The sequence below is a fragment of the Epinephelus lanceolatus genome, chromosome 1, assembly GCF_041903045.1.
Source record: "Epinephelus lanceolatus isolate andai-2023 chromosome 1, ASM4190304v1, whole genome shotgun sequence".
NCBI lineage: Eukaryota > Metazoa > Chordata > Actinopteri > Perciformes > Serranidae > Epinephelus > Epinephelus lanceolatus.
In genome coordinates this window covers 27,361,172-27,378,797 of record NC_135734.1, presented here as the reverse complement: position 1 = coordinate 27,378,797, position 17,626 = coordinate 27,361,172, and the positions used below count along the sequence as shown (strand labels likewise).

Here is a 17,626-nt window from a genome sequence, read left to right as displayed (position 1 = left end):
AAGGGACTATATGTGAAAACATGATCTACTTCAGCAGACGAAGTTTGCTCAGTTGTCATTGATGTTCAAATGGTTTTTTTTTTGGTTTTTTTTTTGTTTGTTTTTTTAAATTAACACTTTAAGGACTTCTTGCTCATGCAGCTCCATCTGTTGAGGTGATGTGCTCAAAAGCCACAACATTTTTTAAAGCCATTGATGTGTGGTGTTGCAGCTTGGTTGTGTGAGTGCATTAAACGAACAGTTCATGCATTGTGACTCCTTCGAAGCTGTAGTTAGTAAATTTCAGTGTTTCAAATTTGCTGCAGTTGTCACTAAATCCTGACAGTAGTACATGTCTGATAATCAGTGAAAATAAATCATGTTCCTCGTCCTCGTCCTCGTCCTCGTGGTGCTTTAAATAGCATCTGCAAGAATCCATCGTATGTGAACATAACCAATCAGAGCAGAGGAGTCTCTAATGTGGCTGTCTATTGTATCAATTACTGTTCATGAACTGTGGTCAAACTGTCAAACTAGGCAGCGCTGATCAAATATGAATCAAGATTCTGTTACTGCGTTGCCTATTTCTCACCTCAAATGTTTTCAAATACATATTTTAGTGTTCAGCTGTAAAATGAGAAAATTTATGACTGGCTACCTTGTTGAAAACAGTCAGGCCAAAACAAAACACCTCCCACGGGCCAGAGCACTTTCTTATTTTACAGCTGACTATTATTATTATTTCTTATTTATTTATTTTTTAAAATAAAGCTCTAAACATGGCACCACCCTGAAAGGATCTGTGTCTGTAACATTCACAAAAGACATAATTCATGAATCACTGCCATTTAATTCAATTGATTTAAATTATTAACATTTTTATTAATCACATTTATTAAGGAACTTATTTTCCATGGTTTCCATGGACTAAAAAGGGTCCAAAAATGATCATTAAACAACAAACTGGTAACTGATCATTACTGAATGTCTGTTAATAGTTTTACTTGAATTTCTAGTACCTTATTTTATTTAATTTGATCAACGTTCTGATTGTTGTCAGTCAGTTTCTGCAAATATGTATATAAAAACAAGGAAATCAGTAATAATAAACCCTCAGTTTACTGAAGCCTATCAGTAATCACATGAACACCATATGGCCTCACTCATGGATAGCATTTAAAAAATGGCACATTGTTGAATAAGATTTAAATCATAAACTTACACATCAGTCCTATCATTCATTCAAACAATACCACAAACATTTTCATTGATAAAACATCGCTGGTTATTCATAGTGTATTTACTGTTAACAATAGGCAATATAAAATTTGACATTCTCAATTTTAACATGAATTTCCACAAAAGGTGCAACAGATTTTCTTAAAAAAAAAAACAAATTATTGATTCTTAAATGTGAAAAATGTCATATTACAGCATTTATGTGTTACACAAATGACTATTGCCACAAATTTCAATGCTTTATAATAAAAAAAAAATACAAAATGATATGAATATTAGCCTGCATGTTCTGTATAAAAACTATCATTGAACAAGCTTAGTGTCGAGACTACAGTGAAATTAGAATCAACAAAACTCTGCTCGGTGTTTCTCTTTAGCATTTGATGCTTCCATCATCACAACACAGCCTGCTGGTGTTACCGGTTGGTTTTATCTACAAAGTTGTAAATGCTGAATTATTACCTCATCCACATTTTTACGGCAGCAGTGCTTTACACAGGTCAGGAACACGTGAAGTGTTGGGACAGCCTGAGGCTCAGTCGGCTAAGGTGCAGGCGGTGAGTCAGACCTTTACTGCTGGACAGCTTCTCCTCTTTCATGTCACTGCTTTGTTTTAATGACAAATTCAATTTATATCATTCACAGTGACTTAAAAGTGCCTCAAATGTTCAATATGTATGGCTTATTTGGCAAATGTTTCTCAGTGTTACTTCACTCCAAATAGTTACACAACCCAGTTAAATAAAACAAACAAACAAAAAACACTCATTATTTCACACTTTTTTTTTTTTTTTTTTTACATCGGTAACAATTTAAATATGAGTTTGAATCCAGGTGTTGCTGTTCATTCGTAACTGCTAAGTCTTGAGGTCCACTTCCTAACAGAGCTGATACAACTAAGAATACTAATCGATCATCAATCACCAATTAATTGTGAGGATTTGTTGTTTTTTCTGTATTATAGTATTGTAAATTGAATGTCTTTGAGACATCTGAAGACATCAGTGTCGGGAAGGTTACTTTTGAAATGTAGTAGGTTACAGATTATACAATGTTAAATATGTAATAAGTAATGTAACTATTTTAAAGAGGACCTATTGCACTCATTTCCAGGTTCATACTTAAGATTTCTACTAGAACGTGTTTGCGTGCTTAACATTTAAAATCACTTTATTTTCCATATACTGTCTCTGCTGGAACACTTTTATTTATAGACCCTTTTACTGTAGTAAACAGTGTGATGTTTTTTGTGGGTGGGGCTTAGCTGGAGGCAAAACAATTCTCTACAGACATTAGCAAGCACTATCTAGCAAGTTCTGTTGGCTTGTTTTAGACAGTGGAGGAAGATGATGCGAGCACCGAGCGGAGTCAATGTGTGATTACTTAACGTGTGTCATTTATATAGAAATGTAATGCTCCATTTCTCCGACCAGCAGGGCTCTCATTTTAGTGAAGAGCGTCAGGCTGAATTTACGAACGCACCATGTCAGGTCACTCACTCTGTGGGACTGAGAGTGTTACCTGAATGAATAATAACTGACCAACGGGACCAGACTGGCCGACCCATATGCTCTCACTCAGTGGATGGATGATGTCACAGGAAGCTTTGTGGTTGATCACTATGCCAATCTTACAAAGGAGGACGACACTTAAACAGTAGGGTGACCATATTTTGATTTCCAAAAAAGAGGACACTCGGCCGGCCACGACATAGCCTACTTAAATGATACTCGCAGTTTACTCAAAGATGCCTTATAATTTTAATATATATAAAATTTATATGTATGGATAGAAAATTCAGTTATATTACAAAATAATATCTCTCAAAGACAGAAATTCAGATAGGCCCCAATAGGGGACACATACACACACTAGAGTGTGGCTACCCGATCTGAGCCCGACGGTACCCGACAGGTCGGGCCGGGTTTGGTCAGAAAAGTAGCTATAAATTGTATTCTGGCTCGGGTCGGATTCGGTCAGCTTTCAGTGAAAATGTAGTGTAAAAATAAATAAAATCCTATTGTCTGTCCTGTTTATTGCTTGGGCACTGTTATTGACGTGACAACACCTGCACATAACACACACAGACACACATTGGGTGTTTCTTTCTACCTCTCTCCTCTCTGGAAGTCTCGGACCACCAGCCGCCCGCCTCCGCCTTGATTAAACGCTGAAAATAAAATAAAAGAGGGAGACAGGTTTTTCCTATTTTATCTTATTTTGTTTTATTTCTCCATCTCCTCCCGCTAGAAGCGTCGGACCTCCCGCCTCCCGCTCCCGTCTCAAACACAGAGGTCTCCCTCTCCACAGCTGAGCACCCACGGCGCACGCCCGGCCTGTTAAATAGCCTGTAACCACTGTGTGACACAATCTCAGTGCTTTGGTCATTAAATAATGTCGGGCTCGGTTCGGGTTCGGACAGAAATATGCTGCCCGTGCCGCACTCTGACACACACACACACACACACACACACATACACACACACACACGGAAAACCGGACATTTTCATCAGTTTATAAAAAAAAACCCGATTGCCGGGCAGGACGTGAAAAGTGGACATGTCCGGGCAAAAGAGGACGTTTGGTCAGCCTATTAAACAGTTTCCTCCAGTTTGTATTGCTATCGAAACTAATGTTAGCTAATGCGCTAACAAATTAAAGTTACAGAGAAATCCAATATTCCCCTTAATACCCTCTCAATGTTTAATTATGTGGACATGATAACCCTTAATACACACAACATTTACCTTACTTTTTCCCTAACCTGATATGAAGTGTGCGCTGCACATGTGAGCATTTTTGATGATCGCCTCCATCTAGTCCTTTCGACTTGTAACGTTAACATTTAGCCATTGTCGTCTTTGTTATTGATGATGGGCAGTGGAGGCTGGTATGTGATAAAATTTAAGTTTTGAGTCATGAGTCCTTCTATTCTGGCTCCCAATAACACAAGACGACATTTCAAGACTCCTATGTAGCCCACAGCCCTGTGGTGGTGAGCTGTGTTTTGCCTCTAGCTAATAAACTGACGTCATTGTGACATCGTCATGTCTGTAACACTCTGTTTCGTGCCTGTCTCTTTAAGCAATCCTCTCCAAAACAGCCCAGTCTGCTCTGAATTACAGTTTCTGGTTCTTCCTCAGCATCTCTGCACCATCATCGCAGCCAGGGGTATGACTAATGAAGTATAGCGGCACTTTTTATCATGAAAAATGACCAATAAAAGCTTCAAAACACAACCAGACATTACACATTTCCCTGACTTTAGCATGTATCTTCATGTAGCAGCATAGGCTACATAATGTCATCACTTGCAGTAGCATGCTTGGAGCAGATGACCATATAAGGAAATCTGGCACACTATGACATCACACTGTCGCAAGAATAGAACAACTGTTGGAAACTGTTGGAGCGTTTAGTACAAACTGAAGCCTGAGGTATTTGCTCACAAATATTACCTCTGCATATATTTACCTTATTATTTGAAACTTTGGCCACGTTAAATATGAACATCAGACATTGCAACATTATATATTTGACAGAAAATATGGAAAAGCATAATAGGTCCCCTTTAAATACATTATCAAATAACTTATTACATTTGATTACTTTTATAACAAATGTTTTAAACTGGGCAATAAAGCTGAAAAATACTTGGTACATATAACCTTTTAACTGAAAAGCATTCAGATGCAACCTCTTTGTAATATCAACATTATAATTTGTAAGTGTGATTTTTTTTTCAGGAACTGTAACAGATTACAATTACACTTATTTTTTATAATTTAATATGTAACGGGATGTTGGGATGCCTAGCTCGTCCCCAACACTGAAAGACATGATGTGCATTTCACTGACATTTAAGACACTGAACAAATTGAGTAAAAGAAAAATAAAATCAATTGATAATGAGAGTGATCATTAGTTGCAGCCCTACTCGCTAGCTCGCCTGAGACAGCTGAAGAATGACGACCATGAGATGTGGCAGACTCTGAAATCAAGGACAAAACCAGTGTTCCTGTACAGTCAGTGTACCTTTGAGCTTAGATTAACTTTACCATATTCTTGAAAATATTTCTCTGACGTTGGCATTCAGACTCTGAAATGCTTTATGGGGTAAAATCATAATAAATTTGAAGGGTAACAAGTAGGCACTGCTTTGAGTAGTCAGACATCAGAAGGATTGGGAACCGCTGCTTTAAAGTGTAGCTAAACCCCCACACTGCTTTTCAGTTGAAAGCCAAAATATATGGTAGTGTTGTTGGTTGATTCAGGTCCAGATCTTCATATATGAGTGCAAAAATTATAATAATAAATATGCACAGTGACTGCCCTCTACAGGTCTTAACCTGGCAACTGCAGTTGAATTTTGCAATTGGCTGATCTGGTACCAAGTGACGTCTCAGTCAGTCTCATTCAGTCTCAGTCAGTCAGTTTCTTAAAGGGACAGAGAAATCCCTTTGAGACAGCGACAAGACTAAAAAGATTACAGAGAGGGTTTGTAATTTTGTAAAACAACAACAACACCAACAAGAAAACAACAACAACCATATAATAATTAATTAAAAAAAAACATTTAGGGACAGCTTGGATGCAGGGAACTTTTCTTGATGCATTGCAGTCAGAGCGATTTGACTGTCAATCATAGGTTATAGATTGGGGGTGGGCAGTGCTGCAGATTGGGAGGTGGCATGATGGAGTGATTGGGCATGTCTTACATCTGCTCCCACTCCTGCCCATTTTTGACACTTTTCAAATTCCAGGAAGAAGGCACTGAAGCCAAAACTCTGGGGTTTAGTAACTCTTTAAAAGAAGTAGGATCAGTGGATTGAGGCTGATCTTTGTCCTCTCAGTGTTTAGTAAATCTGAAGTTGCTCCACTTAGCTTGTTGCCACTAGGACACCACAGTGTCAGGAGCTGAGGTCAAGTCGAGCAGTTCAAGTGCTTTCTTCTCTGATTTGTTCAGGTCTTCAGATGGAGTGCACAAGATGGAGATCCTCTAACAAGGAAGAATATGAGTTTTAATAAAAAAGAAAGACAGAAAGACAGAAAGACATAAAACTCAAACAGTTTTTGGAGACATGTTGACCCAGCTTACCTGTCGCAGTGTACCAGGAGTGGTGATCACATTGTACAACATAAACAGAGGAACCATGAGTGTGGAGGAGAGAGTGAACCACCAGCCAAGAGCATAACCCCACCATGGATACTCAACTGTGTTGTTGAACTTCAGAGGAGTGTATTTGACCAAAGAGAAAATAAACGTTCCCTGAAAAGAGTCACAGAGAAAGCAGTTATAGTCTCACTTAGACAATTTACAAAATGTTATACATGTTTCCCAAATAACTCAAAGCTACAACAGAGTGAATGTGAAAGATCAAATGTAATAAATTTTGTTAAATGAAACCTCTCTAAAAAAATAGTTGATCAATTAAAGTTTTGCCTGGAGACAAGTGATGAGCCTCAGTCCTCAAATGACAGCTAAATCCCTCTCCTTCACAGCGATTAGAGAAGGAGCACCAGCAATTGATTAAACATAGTTTGTTTGCTTGCGCTGTGTAACTAACATTAGCTTCTCTGTCCTCCTCTTTATTGGATTTGGCAAAGTTTACACTGCAGCAACTCAAGCTAGACTCATTATCTGAGACAGTGTTGTTTTCTCAGTGAAAACACACAGTTTGGAAAAACAAATAAGTATTTAGGCATAGTAGCCAAACAGGGTTGTTTAGGGTTAGTCTTACAGCAGGGAATCATTAACGTGGCCATCAGGTATTCAAGTCCAACCTGGCTTCTCTCCCAACTCGTCAAATACTGACGCTTGGTCAGTGCTTGGTCAGATGCCAATGCACCACAATACCCTTTAGCGCTACTATGAGATGCAACTACCATGGTAGCAGGAGCAAGAAGGTCCACATGGTGTTTTTGGGACTTTCACCTGGGAGGCCGCTGTTTGTGTCCCATGTGAAACCAAAAGTCAACTGAGTTATTTTAATAACAATGTAGTGTGCTAGTATGTGTAGCATGCTATACTATGCCAAAAACATGATGTTTTTTCCAAATGAAAGTATATGCTTCTGTTGCCTGAACATTTGGAAATAAACCTAGTAACAAAATATTTTTTTACCTACATTATAAGTTTATTTTGAAAAGAGACTGCATACCTAGAGCATTTGTTCCCAAGTGGTGGGTCACGGTCCAAAAGTGGGTCATGGATCCAGTCTGAATGGGCCGTGAATGACTTGCAAACATGTCCAGTTTGTAAAAAAAAGCACTTTATTTTAAGAACAATGCATTTCCGGCACAGAGCTTTTATTTTGAAGTGCCGTTTCCTGCTGCAGAGCGAGTAACTAATGGACAGCTACTTGACAGAAACAGCAAACTAGCTCGACGACATGGTCAAACACAAGTGTGACGCTGAATATATTAAACTGTGTGGACCTTGAACTAATGACTGAGGAGAAATCTGGACCCTGTGGCTGAACCACATGGGAACCACTGACCTAGAGTGTCATAGTTTGACACCGAGGGCCACTGACCAAGGGACTGTATTTGACGATTTGGAAGTAAGAATTTATTGTCAAAGTGTTTTTCCTTGAAAAACAAGTCAGATGAAAGTGTGAAAAAGTCAGCCAGAGATGGTGTTTCCAATGTACTCATGCAGCTAATGTTAGCTTATTTGCTACCTTGCCACAGCGAAAATCTTCCAGGGACAGTTTCAGTCATTCAGACAGCAAAATAAATGGTTAGGAACCAAAGCTTTTGTCTACTTATGTCTCAGATCAGAAAAACACTGTTTCATAAATCACTATGGTTTTCTGGTAAATCTGTCACTGATATTACTGTAAACTGCACACAACTGCACAAAAACAGAACTTTGACTTGTGTAGCAAACACAGACTGTGTTAAAAAAAATTGACGCAGCCACCCTAACGTCACCCATTGGTTTGCTGACTCTGTTTTGAAACCTTGAGTTAAGCATTTCGGCCGCTGCCATCTTGGATTTTTGGGAATAGAGGTGATCATATTTGAATGACAGACCGGCGCTGTTAAGGAGCGAGGGGTGGATCTGACTCAGCCTGAGGTGAGGCCTTGCAGACAGTCACTTTAAGCAGCAACACCCTTGATTATTTCTAACTTTAAGCATATAAAACCTTTTCACAAGTGAGTTATAGAAAAAAAATTTCTGTATAGAGTTGTCATGAAGGGGGAAAATTAGCTATAGAGGCCAAAACTGTTTTTGGTACCAGGCTGTAAACATGTTTGTCTCTGCTGTCTCTTGGAGCCATCCTCAAGTTCCTCATTAGAGGAACTGCAGTTTTTTGCACCTTCTTCTTGGCTTCATTTTGTCAGCCACAGAAGTTGCTGCTTGGTAACAACATTAACCATGAGGGGGGCGTGGCTTAACTAATGGTTTGTTGGCATATAAACTAACTGAGTGAACTTAACTGCAACTCACCAGGCATATTATTGGAGTAACATATTTCAAACAATACTTTATCAGAGGTAAAGGCTTGTATCCAATCATGTCCTCTATGTTTTCATAAAAGCGGTCTGCACCTGTAAGTAGATGGAAACACTGTGGTGAGTTAATTCAGCTTTACAGTTATGAAACAATCCACATTCCTCTCATCTATTAACGCACCATATATCCATCCAACACAACTAGACTGCAGTATGGCGAAGAGAAGTAGAGTCATCCCACTGCAGGCGTAGTAGTCAAACAACTGAAAGATGTACAGTCCACCCTGTGTGTGAGATGCCAGATAGCTGTAATGTTATGGTCTTTTAATGTTAAAAAAGTTATTGTGAAAAAAGTGACATGACATTTTAATACGATCTTACCTCTGTAACCATCACAAGGCCAATGAAGAAGCTGACGACACAGATAGCAAGTAGGAGAAATTTACGTCGATGGCCAACGTGGAAGAATGAAGGATTCATGTCAGATATCGCTGTTACGAGGGCTTCCAGACCTACAAACTGAAACACAGAGCTCCCAGTTACACATTAATTCTACACGTGCTGCACACATACACACCATCTCTGCAGAGACAATTTCATAATACTTTATCAAGTACTCAGAAATTGCATACCTCTGCCAAGTCTGCATAGTCCTAATATAGCTATGTCATCAATATGTGTAAGAGTATAAGTTTTTGTTTTGCATCTGGAGCCGCATCAAAGGGCAGAGTAAGTGCAGTTGTTCATGAAAATGATGAAGTGTTCTGACAATTTTAAAGGTATACTATGAGGGATTATCAGGTACTGTTTGTGAAAATGCACTGCAAGTGGCGGCAAGTGGCGGCATTTGTTCATGTTCTGCTGTAGTATAAAGAGTGAGATAGTCTGTTCATGGCAGGATGGATCAAACAGCATCCTGACTGTCACCCATGAGGTCGCTGTTCATGTCCCGTGTGGAACCAAATGGCAGTGGAGTTAGTTTAATAACAGTGTAGTGTGTATCGGCCACCAAAATTAGCAAAAAACGTGCATCGGCATCGGATCGAACTGGATGGAAAGATGCCGATCCAAGAACTCCGATCCAGTTTTTCATGGACTCCGATCCACGTTTTTTGGCCAGCCCAGCGCTCCACGATTCAAGCAGTCTATTCCAGTGATCCGCTCCAGCACTTACTATCAATCCACCAGGCCAGCATGCAAACACACAGGAAACAGCAGCACCAGGCTGGCACTGACACTACTAAAATAGTTGAAAAGGAAAGGCTGCATTGTTTGTTAAATGTCAGCAATGTCTTGTGGTGTTAATCTATTTTTTATTTATTAGGGGGCAAAGCACAAGTGTGTGGAATCTTGCTGCTATTTTAATTTCATTGTTAGACATTTTAAAGATTTCTTGTGTTGATTTATTTTCTATTTATTGAGGGGCCAAAGCAGCCAATGCAAACCAGCTATATATTTTTATTTAATGTTAATGTTCAAGTTTAAAGTTTGTTTATTTAACCCTGTTAACAATAAACAGGTCAGTTTCTCATACCAACTGTTGTGGATCATTTTAACTAACCTGATTAAGTAGTTGTTCTTGTTAGAGTAATATCGCTTGATCAAACCTTTTCTAACATGACTGACAACAAAATAAGTGAATATGTATAATACACGCTTGGATCTGATTGGTATCAATATTGGCCAAAACTCAAGGCTGTAATATCGGTATCGGATCGGAAGTGAAAAAGCTGGATTGGGACATCCCTAGTGTAGTGTGCTGTGTAGTTAGTGTGTTGGTAACAAACATACTTATTTTTAAGCAAAAAACATGATTTTTTTCAAAATCAGACTTTGTCACTGTTACAATGTCACCACTATACAAAATGCAATCACGAGACTTTACAGGTGTGAAGTTGAGGTGAAGATGGAGCCCAGTCTCAATCAAAGTCATCGAAATCTGGCACTTGGGCAGTGACTTGCAGCATCAGAAACCATCGGAAAAAGGTGTCCTTAAACGCCCGCATGATACTTGGGCAGTTACTGTTATAGTTAAATGGCACCTGGTGGCGTCAGGGGGAAACGTGGCGGGTTAAGGACAAAAGTTAAGGCAGCAAAAATCCGAGTAGGGCGGGCGGGAGGGGTGGCGGATGCGTCCAACAAACCACGACTTTTACCTGAGAGAGCAGTGTTCAGTGTTCCCGTAAGGTTATAAAGCCAAACCCTGTTCTTTTTTCCTAAACCTATGGTTTTAACTCATGTTCTTTCAAAATGTATCATACACAAATGAAACCTTCATTCAAGAGAGAGACAAAACTGCAACTGAAAAAGGCTCATCTTACCTCACTGTCCAGGCCCAACAGGATGATCATAATGAAGAAGAATATCGCCCAGATCTGGGAAAAGGGCATCATGGCGACTGCTCGAGGATAGGCAATAAACGCCAAGCCAGGACCTGCAGTGATTATTAAATGGTCAGACATCTTTCTGCTGTTGAGTCAACATTTGGAATTAAGACTCTGCTTTTGCTCAAAATACAACAATGCTCATTAAGTCCTTGATTTACTCTCTTATTAATAACATTTACTCTCACCTGACTCTGCCACTTTTGAAATGTCTGTGTGCTGCTCATATGCCATAAATCCAAGTGCAGAGAAGATGGCAAAGCCAGCTACAAAACTGGTCCCACTGTTCAGAAGGCACAAATACACACAGTCCCTAAAGACAAAAAGACACCACTGTCATATACTCTATTATTTTGTTTGAGATGTTCAAAACTTTCACATTCTTATTTCCATAGTTGTGACTCACGTCCCAAACTGGCCTAAGCAGGCTTGGTATAATTTATGCCATGACTCCTGAATCACTAGAAATATTTTGGAGTAAACTAAACTTCAATACGATGTGTTTTCCTCTGTATAAACTACTCCAATTTTTTTTCCTTAAATGGAAACTAAAGGCGTAATGCCAAAAGTCTCAAAGGGTCTTGTTTATCTTCACCAGCTGTTGTGGCTTTTAAATCACTGGACCACCGAAGCTGCGACCTGGGCAACTCACTGCCAGATGTGTTCTTTCTTTTTGTGTGCTTGTGTTTATCCATTGTACCAAAACAAAAAAACCTCAATATATATTACATCAAACTTACTTGTAACAGTTGTTGTTGTACTTGTTATAACTGCCAAGTGCAGTTAGACAACCAATGCAAATAGCATAGGAATAAAATATCTGGGTGCCAGCATCCATCCACACCTGCAAGACACATGACAGGACATTTTTCATCCACAGGACATTTAGTGTGTGACGCAGCTGTGCAGTGCGTCAAGACAGAATCACCTCATGAACATTTGCTAATGTTTTACAGTCAACTTGTGTGACATCAGTGAAGCAATCATCTGCATAATAAAGTTACAGTGGAACACTGTGATGCAATTTTAAACAGTGTATAAGTAACTGATCTTTTTAATCTGCTGAACTCTGAGTTCCCCGTAGTTTTCCAATGTGGCTTTGTGTATTGAAAGTTCCCCTCCAGACATGTATTGTATGTTAAAATGCTCTGCTATGATTAATATTTTGTTTTCCCACATTTTTTTTTTTTTTAAATGTGAAAAGGGGCTGGGAGCATACCTATTCCCTCTACACGCAGCAGCCTCCAGGGCCAACACCTACAATTCCTCTAATGGCCACTTGAGGCTGCCTCCATAAGTGAGTCAATCCCCATAGACCCCCACACTCAACTTTATAGCAGAAATAAACATGTTAACAGTTTCAACCTTTCGTCCAAATCCAAGGCTTCAAAACAGGAGTCCACACACGAAGTGGTGATGTCACGGTGGCTACGTCCGTTATTTTTTGCCAGTCTATGTTTCTCTCTCATTGAGAAATTCTGGTTCTGGCCTCAAACTGCACTGCTTGCGTTAAATATGTAAAATATGTCATATATACTGAATGCTCTTAACATATTTGTTCCAGCACTGAATTTAAGCTTCTTTAAAAAAAGAAAAGAAAAGAAATTGTAGTAATATGAAGTAACTTGACAAATAAGTCTGTTTTATATCATCAAAAATGTTCAAAATTTCAAAAAAAGCAAACAACATGTGTTTGTAATGCTGGGACCAGCTGTGTGTGCAGGAGGGTTTGGTACAGCCACATATCTTTAAAAAACATAGAGGTAGTGAAATGTGCTCATACCTGTGGATCACTGAGGCGGGAGGGATCTGGGTAGAGGTAGAACTTGATCCCATCCAAGGCTCCCGGCAACGTGACGCCACGAACAAGCAACACCGCCAGCATCACGTATGGAAACGTGGCAGTAAAGTAAACAACCTGTGAAAGAGTGAGGGTTCATTTATACATTTGACAGCTGCGTTGCCAGAATGGATGTCCTGTGGTCACTGTGCTACAGAGCTCCTTCACTAACAATCAATATTGCTTTATTTCACTTCATCTGAGTTACTGTAGCACGTATCAAACGTATAATAATACTCATTTATACTGTAGAAGTCTGAGAAGGTAGAGGAAACACAGTTCACCACCATGAGGCCTAAAGGTGCAGGCTTTTCAATTATTAAGAAAACATCAATCTGTTGATTGAAGATTTCCCTCTCAGGCCCTGTCTACATGTAAACAGATATTTGTTTTTGTAAAGGGATATTTTCTTCTACATTTTGGCCTCTCCTCTGAACACAAACAGGGTTTAGCTCACTAACACAGAGATTTTGTATCCATATGGACTGTAAATGACATCATCTCCTCACTTCCCACTGTGGCTTTGTGTAATGAGCACAAGGCTGAAAGAAAAACAACAACAGCGTACTAACTTACAGGTTTGTTTATGTTTGGTAGCTCTGCTTGGACCAAGGCTTAACTGAAAACACACCAGCACCACTGCTGCCCGGCATATCATGTGACACGTGTCACGTGCCACCCCCAGACGTGTCGCACTGCAGCTATTAACAGACAACCACACAAAGTTATTAATACTTTTAACTGAAAGATCTGTACCTTTTACGCCTCTGTATTAGCTAAAAATCCGAGCTGATCTCCAGAGCTATGACTCACCAGGTGATAACCTTTTGGCCATTGTCTTTCTAACAGGATGGGATTGTTTGTCATATAGCTTGGGATATATCTCGACCTCAACAACGATTTTCTCCTCATCTATTCTTTGTCACAAACAACCACAGCAACAGCTATAGAGTTCTCTTTGCATCAGTGGTGAGGAGGGGAGTCGAGCTGCCATAGGAGCAGAGAAAAAGAGCTGCTATGGGAGCTATGTACATCCACAGAGCAAGTGGGGGAAAAATGCATTTAATTCTGAGGGTGGCAAGGCTGGAAATAGGACAGTGGCGTAAAGTGCCTTGGTGCGGTGTGTCTAGGCCCGCTGACGTGCATCTTGCCGCTGCCAGTGTAGGATCATACATTAAACATAATAGGGGGGCGTATTTTTGGACGTGCAGTGTTCACAGCCGGTGTGTTTTGGCCTTTGCTTTACACTAAAACCTAGTATTGCTGCAACACTGTAGGTGTCTGCATGTCCAGAGCATCACTTGTATGTTTGAGTGAGCTCCTTCCTTATGTCGAAGGGGAATCGACGGTGATGACATCTCTAGTAGGCATTTTGAAAAAGGTAATGTTAGCTTGTACACACTTGTGACGAGGGGAGACTGCCATAGACAGCTAGCATCGACGAGTGCTTGGAGTGAAACAAAGACAGTTTTTTTTAAGGGAGGAGAAAAGTATCTGTTTAAAAAAATCTGTATCTGTAAAAAAAAATCTGGGTCCTTAATCACAAATCTACAGCCACACCAGTGACAGCCTATCCTAGCCGACATACATATACAGACACATCATGTTCTCAATCTGTAATAAAATTGTAGTGATAGAGGCAGTGTATCCGGCAGAGTGTTTTTAAAGAGTAGAGTAAATTCTGTTATTCCATTATTGCTTTGTCCTTTAATACTTTAAGAGTTGCTCAGTACTTTACATACAACACACAAAATCCTAAAGTCCTTGTCCTACCTTCCCCGTGGACTTCACTCCTTTCCAGACACAAAAATAACAGATGATCCAGGACAGCAGAAGACACAGAGCCAGCTCCCATCGCATGCCGCCTAACTCGTGGACACTTCCTGTGACATTCAAAACTCTTCTCCTGCAAATCACATTGTCCGTCATAATTCATACAAGTCCAGTCACTTTCAGAGCTTATTGTCATGTTTGGATTTTGGGTTTAGTTTTCATACTCACTCCCAAAACTCTCTCACTGGTGATGTTGCATTTTCAGGCACAGTCCAGTTCAAGTGACCGGCGTTTTGATTAAACTCCACACACGTTTCTGTTGCAAAAGCATACAGGATGTTTTAAACAAGTCATTCAAGGACATACACACACTCTGCCTAAAGTATGTCAAAGCTTCCATCTTATTTTATGTACTAAAACTACAGAAATGGACTGGGTGAAGATTCCCTTGTAAGAGAAATGATTCAATCACACATAATCATATTTTAATATATCTATTTAATGTATGTGATCATCTTTACTGTGTGAGTAATCATGAATTATTTCGATTTTGGTTGATCATTCTAAAGCTGTACTGTGAATATGTAACATGTAACAAACTCTTGTCTGTGGCAGAGCATATGAAGTATGATTGTGCCCTCAGGGCTTCCTGGTATAAAGCCCTGAGGGCACAATCATTTTAAAGAGTTGCTAAACCCCAGAGTTTTGTCTGAAGTGCATCCACCCAGGAAATTCAAAATATGCCTCTAGAACACAAGCCCCCGGCAACAACGCCAGGCTAGGAAGCTAGTTTTACATGGTGGCCGAATGGGGAATTATGACTTTTTTTTTTAATACTCTTTATTTGTCAAAAAAAAATTTAGCTTAACAATCCCTTGGAAAGACTTGTTTCACTATTGGGATTTGATCCATTTTGAAGGTCTAGAAGACTTGCAATGGTAATTTCATTACCATTTAAGTTAGCAGAGCTCTAAACCCAATGTTAGCCGCTCTGCTGCTGTAAGTCTCTAGTGCGCTTACTCCATGGGGCCTGTGATATAAAGGATCTGAGTAATTTTATACTGCAGAAATCGAGCTAATTTGGCTTCATGAGCCTTTTAGCAACTTTCATAGGCATGATCGAAGACCTGCCTCCAACACTGTATCCAGTTGTCTTTATACATCAGTGCTAGACAGTGAAAAATAATCAACAAGGGCAGGACTTGTTTATAACACAATAGAATTTAAATACTTTAAAATGTCAAGATTCTGTCCTGCATCCATCAACAACACCACTAAATACCCATTTTCAGCTGAAAAATTGGTTTGAGGGTTTAGTTACTCTTTAAATCTTGCTGTGATGTTTTTCGTAAACTTTACCAAGAAAGAGCTTTCTGGCAAAAAGTCTGTTAGTTTTGTTAGTGATCAATCTGAAACACCGAGATGATATGTAACCACCTTGGCTGAAGACCAAAACAGGATACAAGAGGTGGGGCAGCTCTTCTGTATTAAGCGGGTAAGCAGCTATTTTGGCTCTTTGAACGAACCCTTATTTTGTGTACCATGCTTTGATTATAAGTGTGGCAATAGTGTAACTGACACCTTAAAGCCTATTGACTATAGTTACTGGGTAAAAATATCCATTTTACTCTCTGTGGTTACTCTGAGTTCACCTAAAATCTCAGTTTAAGATGAGTACACCAACTACTTTGGAAGCCAGTCATGGACCTGCTGTCCTATTGTGAGTGTGTGCAATGTAAACTTGAAACCTTCAGCCCACACTCACAGAGAAGGACTTTTCAGTGACACATCTTGTGTCCAGTAGTTAAACATCCGAACTTTCCCATAAGAGGTATGTCTGGATGCGATCTCTCAGTATGTTATGTAATACCAGGCCAGGCAGAACAAACCTGGCATCCTCAAGACTTAAAATGTTTCCAAGATGGACTTTGCTCTCAAGATTCAATACCAGACACGGATATGAGCCAAAAATTGGATTAACCTCTAAAGCAAACAGTTACATGACACCACAAAACTTCACACTGAAACACTGTCAGAATGCAATGAGCAATTGTTGCACTACAGATTTATAATAATGTAGTTATTTGTTTGTTTCCAGGTGTGTTTATTTCACATACTGGGACCTACCTGTGTTCCAGCTGTTCCTGCAACTCGACCAGGGGAGTTCAGAGTTGAAACAGCAGAAGAGATACAGGAATGCCCAGGCCAATATGATGATGTAGTAGATGCTGGAATATAAAACAACCACCTGACTGCCATAACCCATCCCTGTCAAACACAAACAAACAAACAAACAAACAAACAAATGTATTTCACTCATAAGCTCAATACTTTATAGTAAGTAACATGTCTAAGAGTGTCTGACATGTTACTATAACTGAGCCTTTTTTGATGTAAATATCAAAAAACAGTTTGATTAATTATACATACACCAGCTACGATGAAGTCATAAGAAAATAAACATTTAAAGATGCTTGTTACTGTTTTCCATTACTGTTATTACTGTACGCTGTGTTTACAAACAGTGAACGTAATAGCCAACCCCAGATGCACTCTCGCTGGGCATTTTGCCTCACTATATTTGTGATGTTTATTTTTTGGTGCTGTTTTTCTTGGATGCCTGCTGCTTACAGTCTGGCATCTGGTCACTGTGTTTTTATAAAGCCCTGACCTTGTCTGAGTGCTGTGGGGGAACACGCCCATAAATGTCCCAGGCACAGAAGATAATGAGAAAATAAGAAAATACAGGCAGATGGCTCTGTCAGTCTCTGTGGATGAATACACTGCACACACTTATAGTGGGTCGTAAGTGATAACTGAGAGGGATTAGTTTTCAAAGAGTCTGAATTGTTTAAGGAACACACCAATAACCTAATGGGCACAGTCAAAAAATATTATGGAGAGGTATACATGGATTTGGAAAACAAAACCCATGAAAAATGAACTGTTC

General features: G+C 39.5%; 1 protein-coding gene across 2 annotated transcripts in view; it reads right to left on the bottom strand.

The window, feature by feature from the left end:
* Nucleotides 1-809: 809 nt before the first annotated feature.
* Nucleotides 810-17,626, bottom strand: part of LOC117256784 (sodium- and chloride-dependent GABA transporter 2-like) — a 36,857-nt gene continuing 20,040 nt past the window's right edge. For both annotated transcript variants that reach the window (XM_078168644.1, XM_078168646.1), the window contains exons 4-15: nt 16,804-16,944; nt 14,905-14,992; nt 14,677-14,809; nt 12,847-12,981; nt 11,804-11,907; nt 11,252-11,376; nt 11,001-11,113; nt 9,061-9,198; nt 8,861-8,963; nt 8,675-8,775; nt 6,317-6,487; nt 810-6,217 (exon numbers count right to left, since the gene is read on the bottom strand). In XM_078168644.1, the coding sequence (XP_078024770.1) occupies nt 6,113-6,217; nt 6,317-6,487; nt 8,675-8,775; nt 8,861-8,963; nt 9,061-9,198; nt 11,001-11,113; nt 11,252-11,376; nt 11,804-11,907; nt 12,847-12,981; nt 14,677-14,809; nt 14,905-14,992; nt 16,804-16,944 (1,457 nt within the window). In that variant the 3' untranslated portion in view covers nt 810-6,112. The remainder of the gene's footprint in view (nt 6,218-6,316; nt 6,488-8,674; nt 8,776-8,860; nt 8,964-9,060; nt 9,199-11,000; nt 11,114-11,251; nt 11,377-11,803; nt 11,908-12,846; nt 12,982-14,676; nt 14,810-14,904; nt 14,993-16,803; nt 16,945-17,626) is intronic.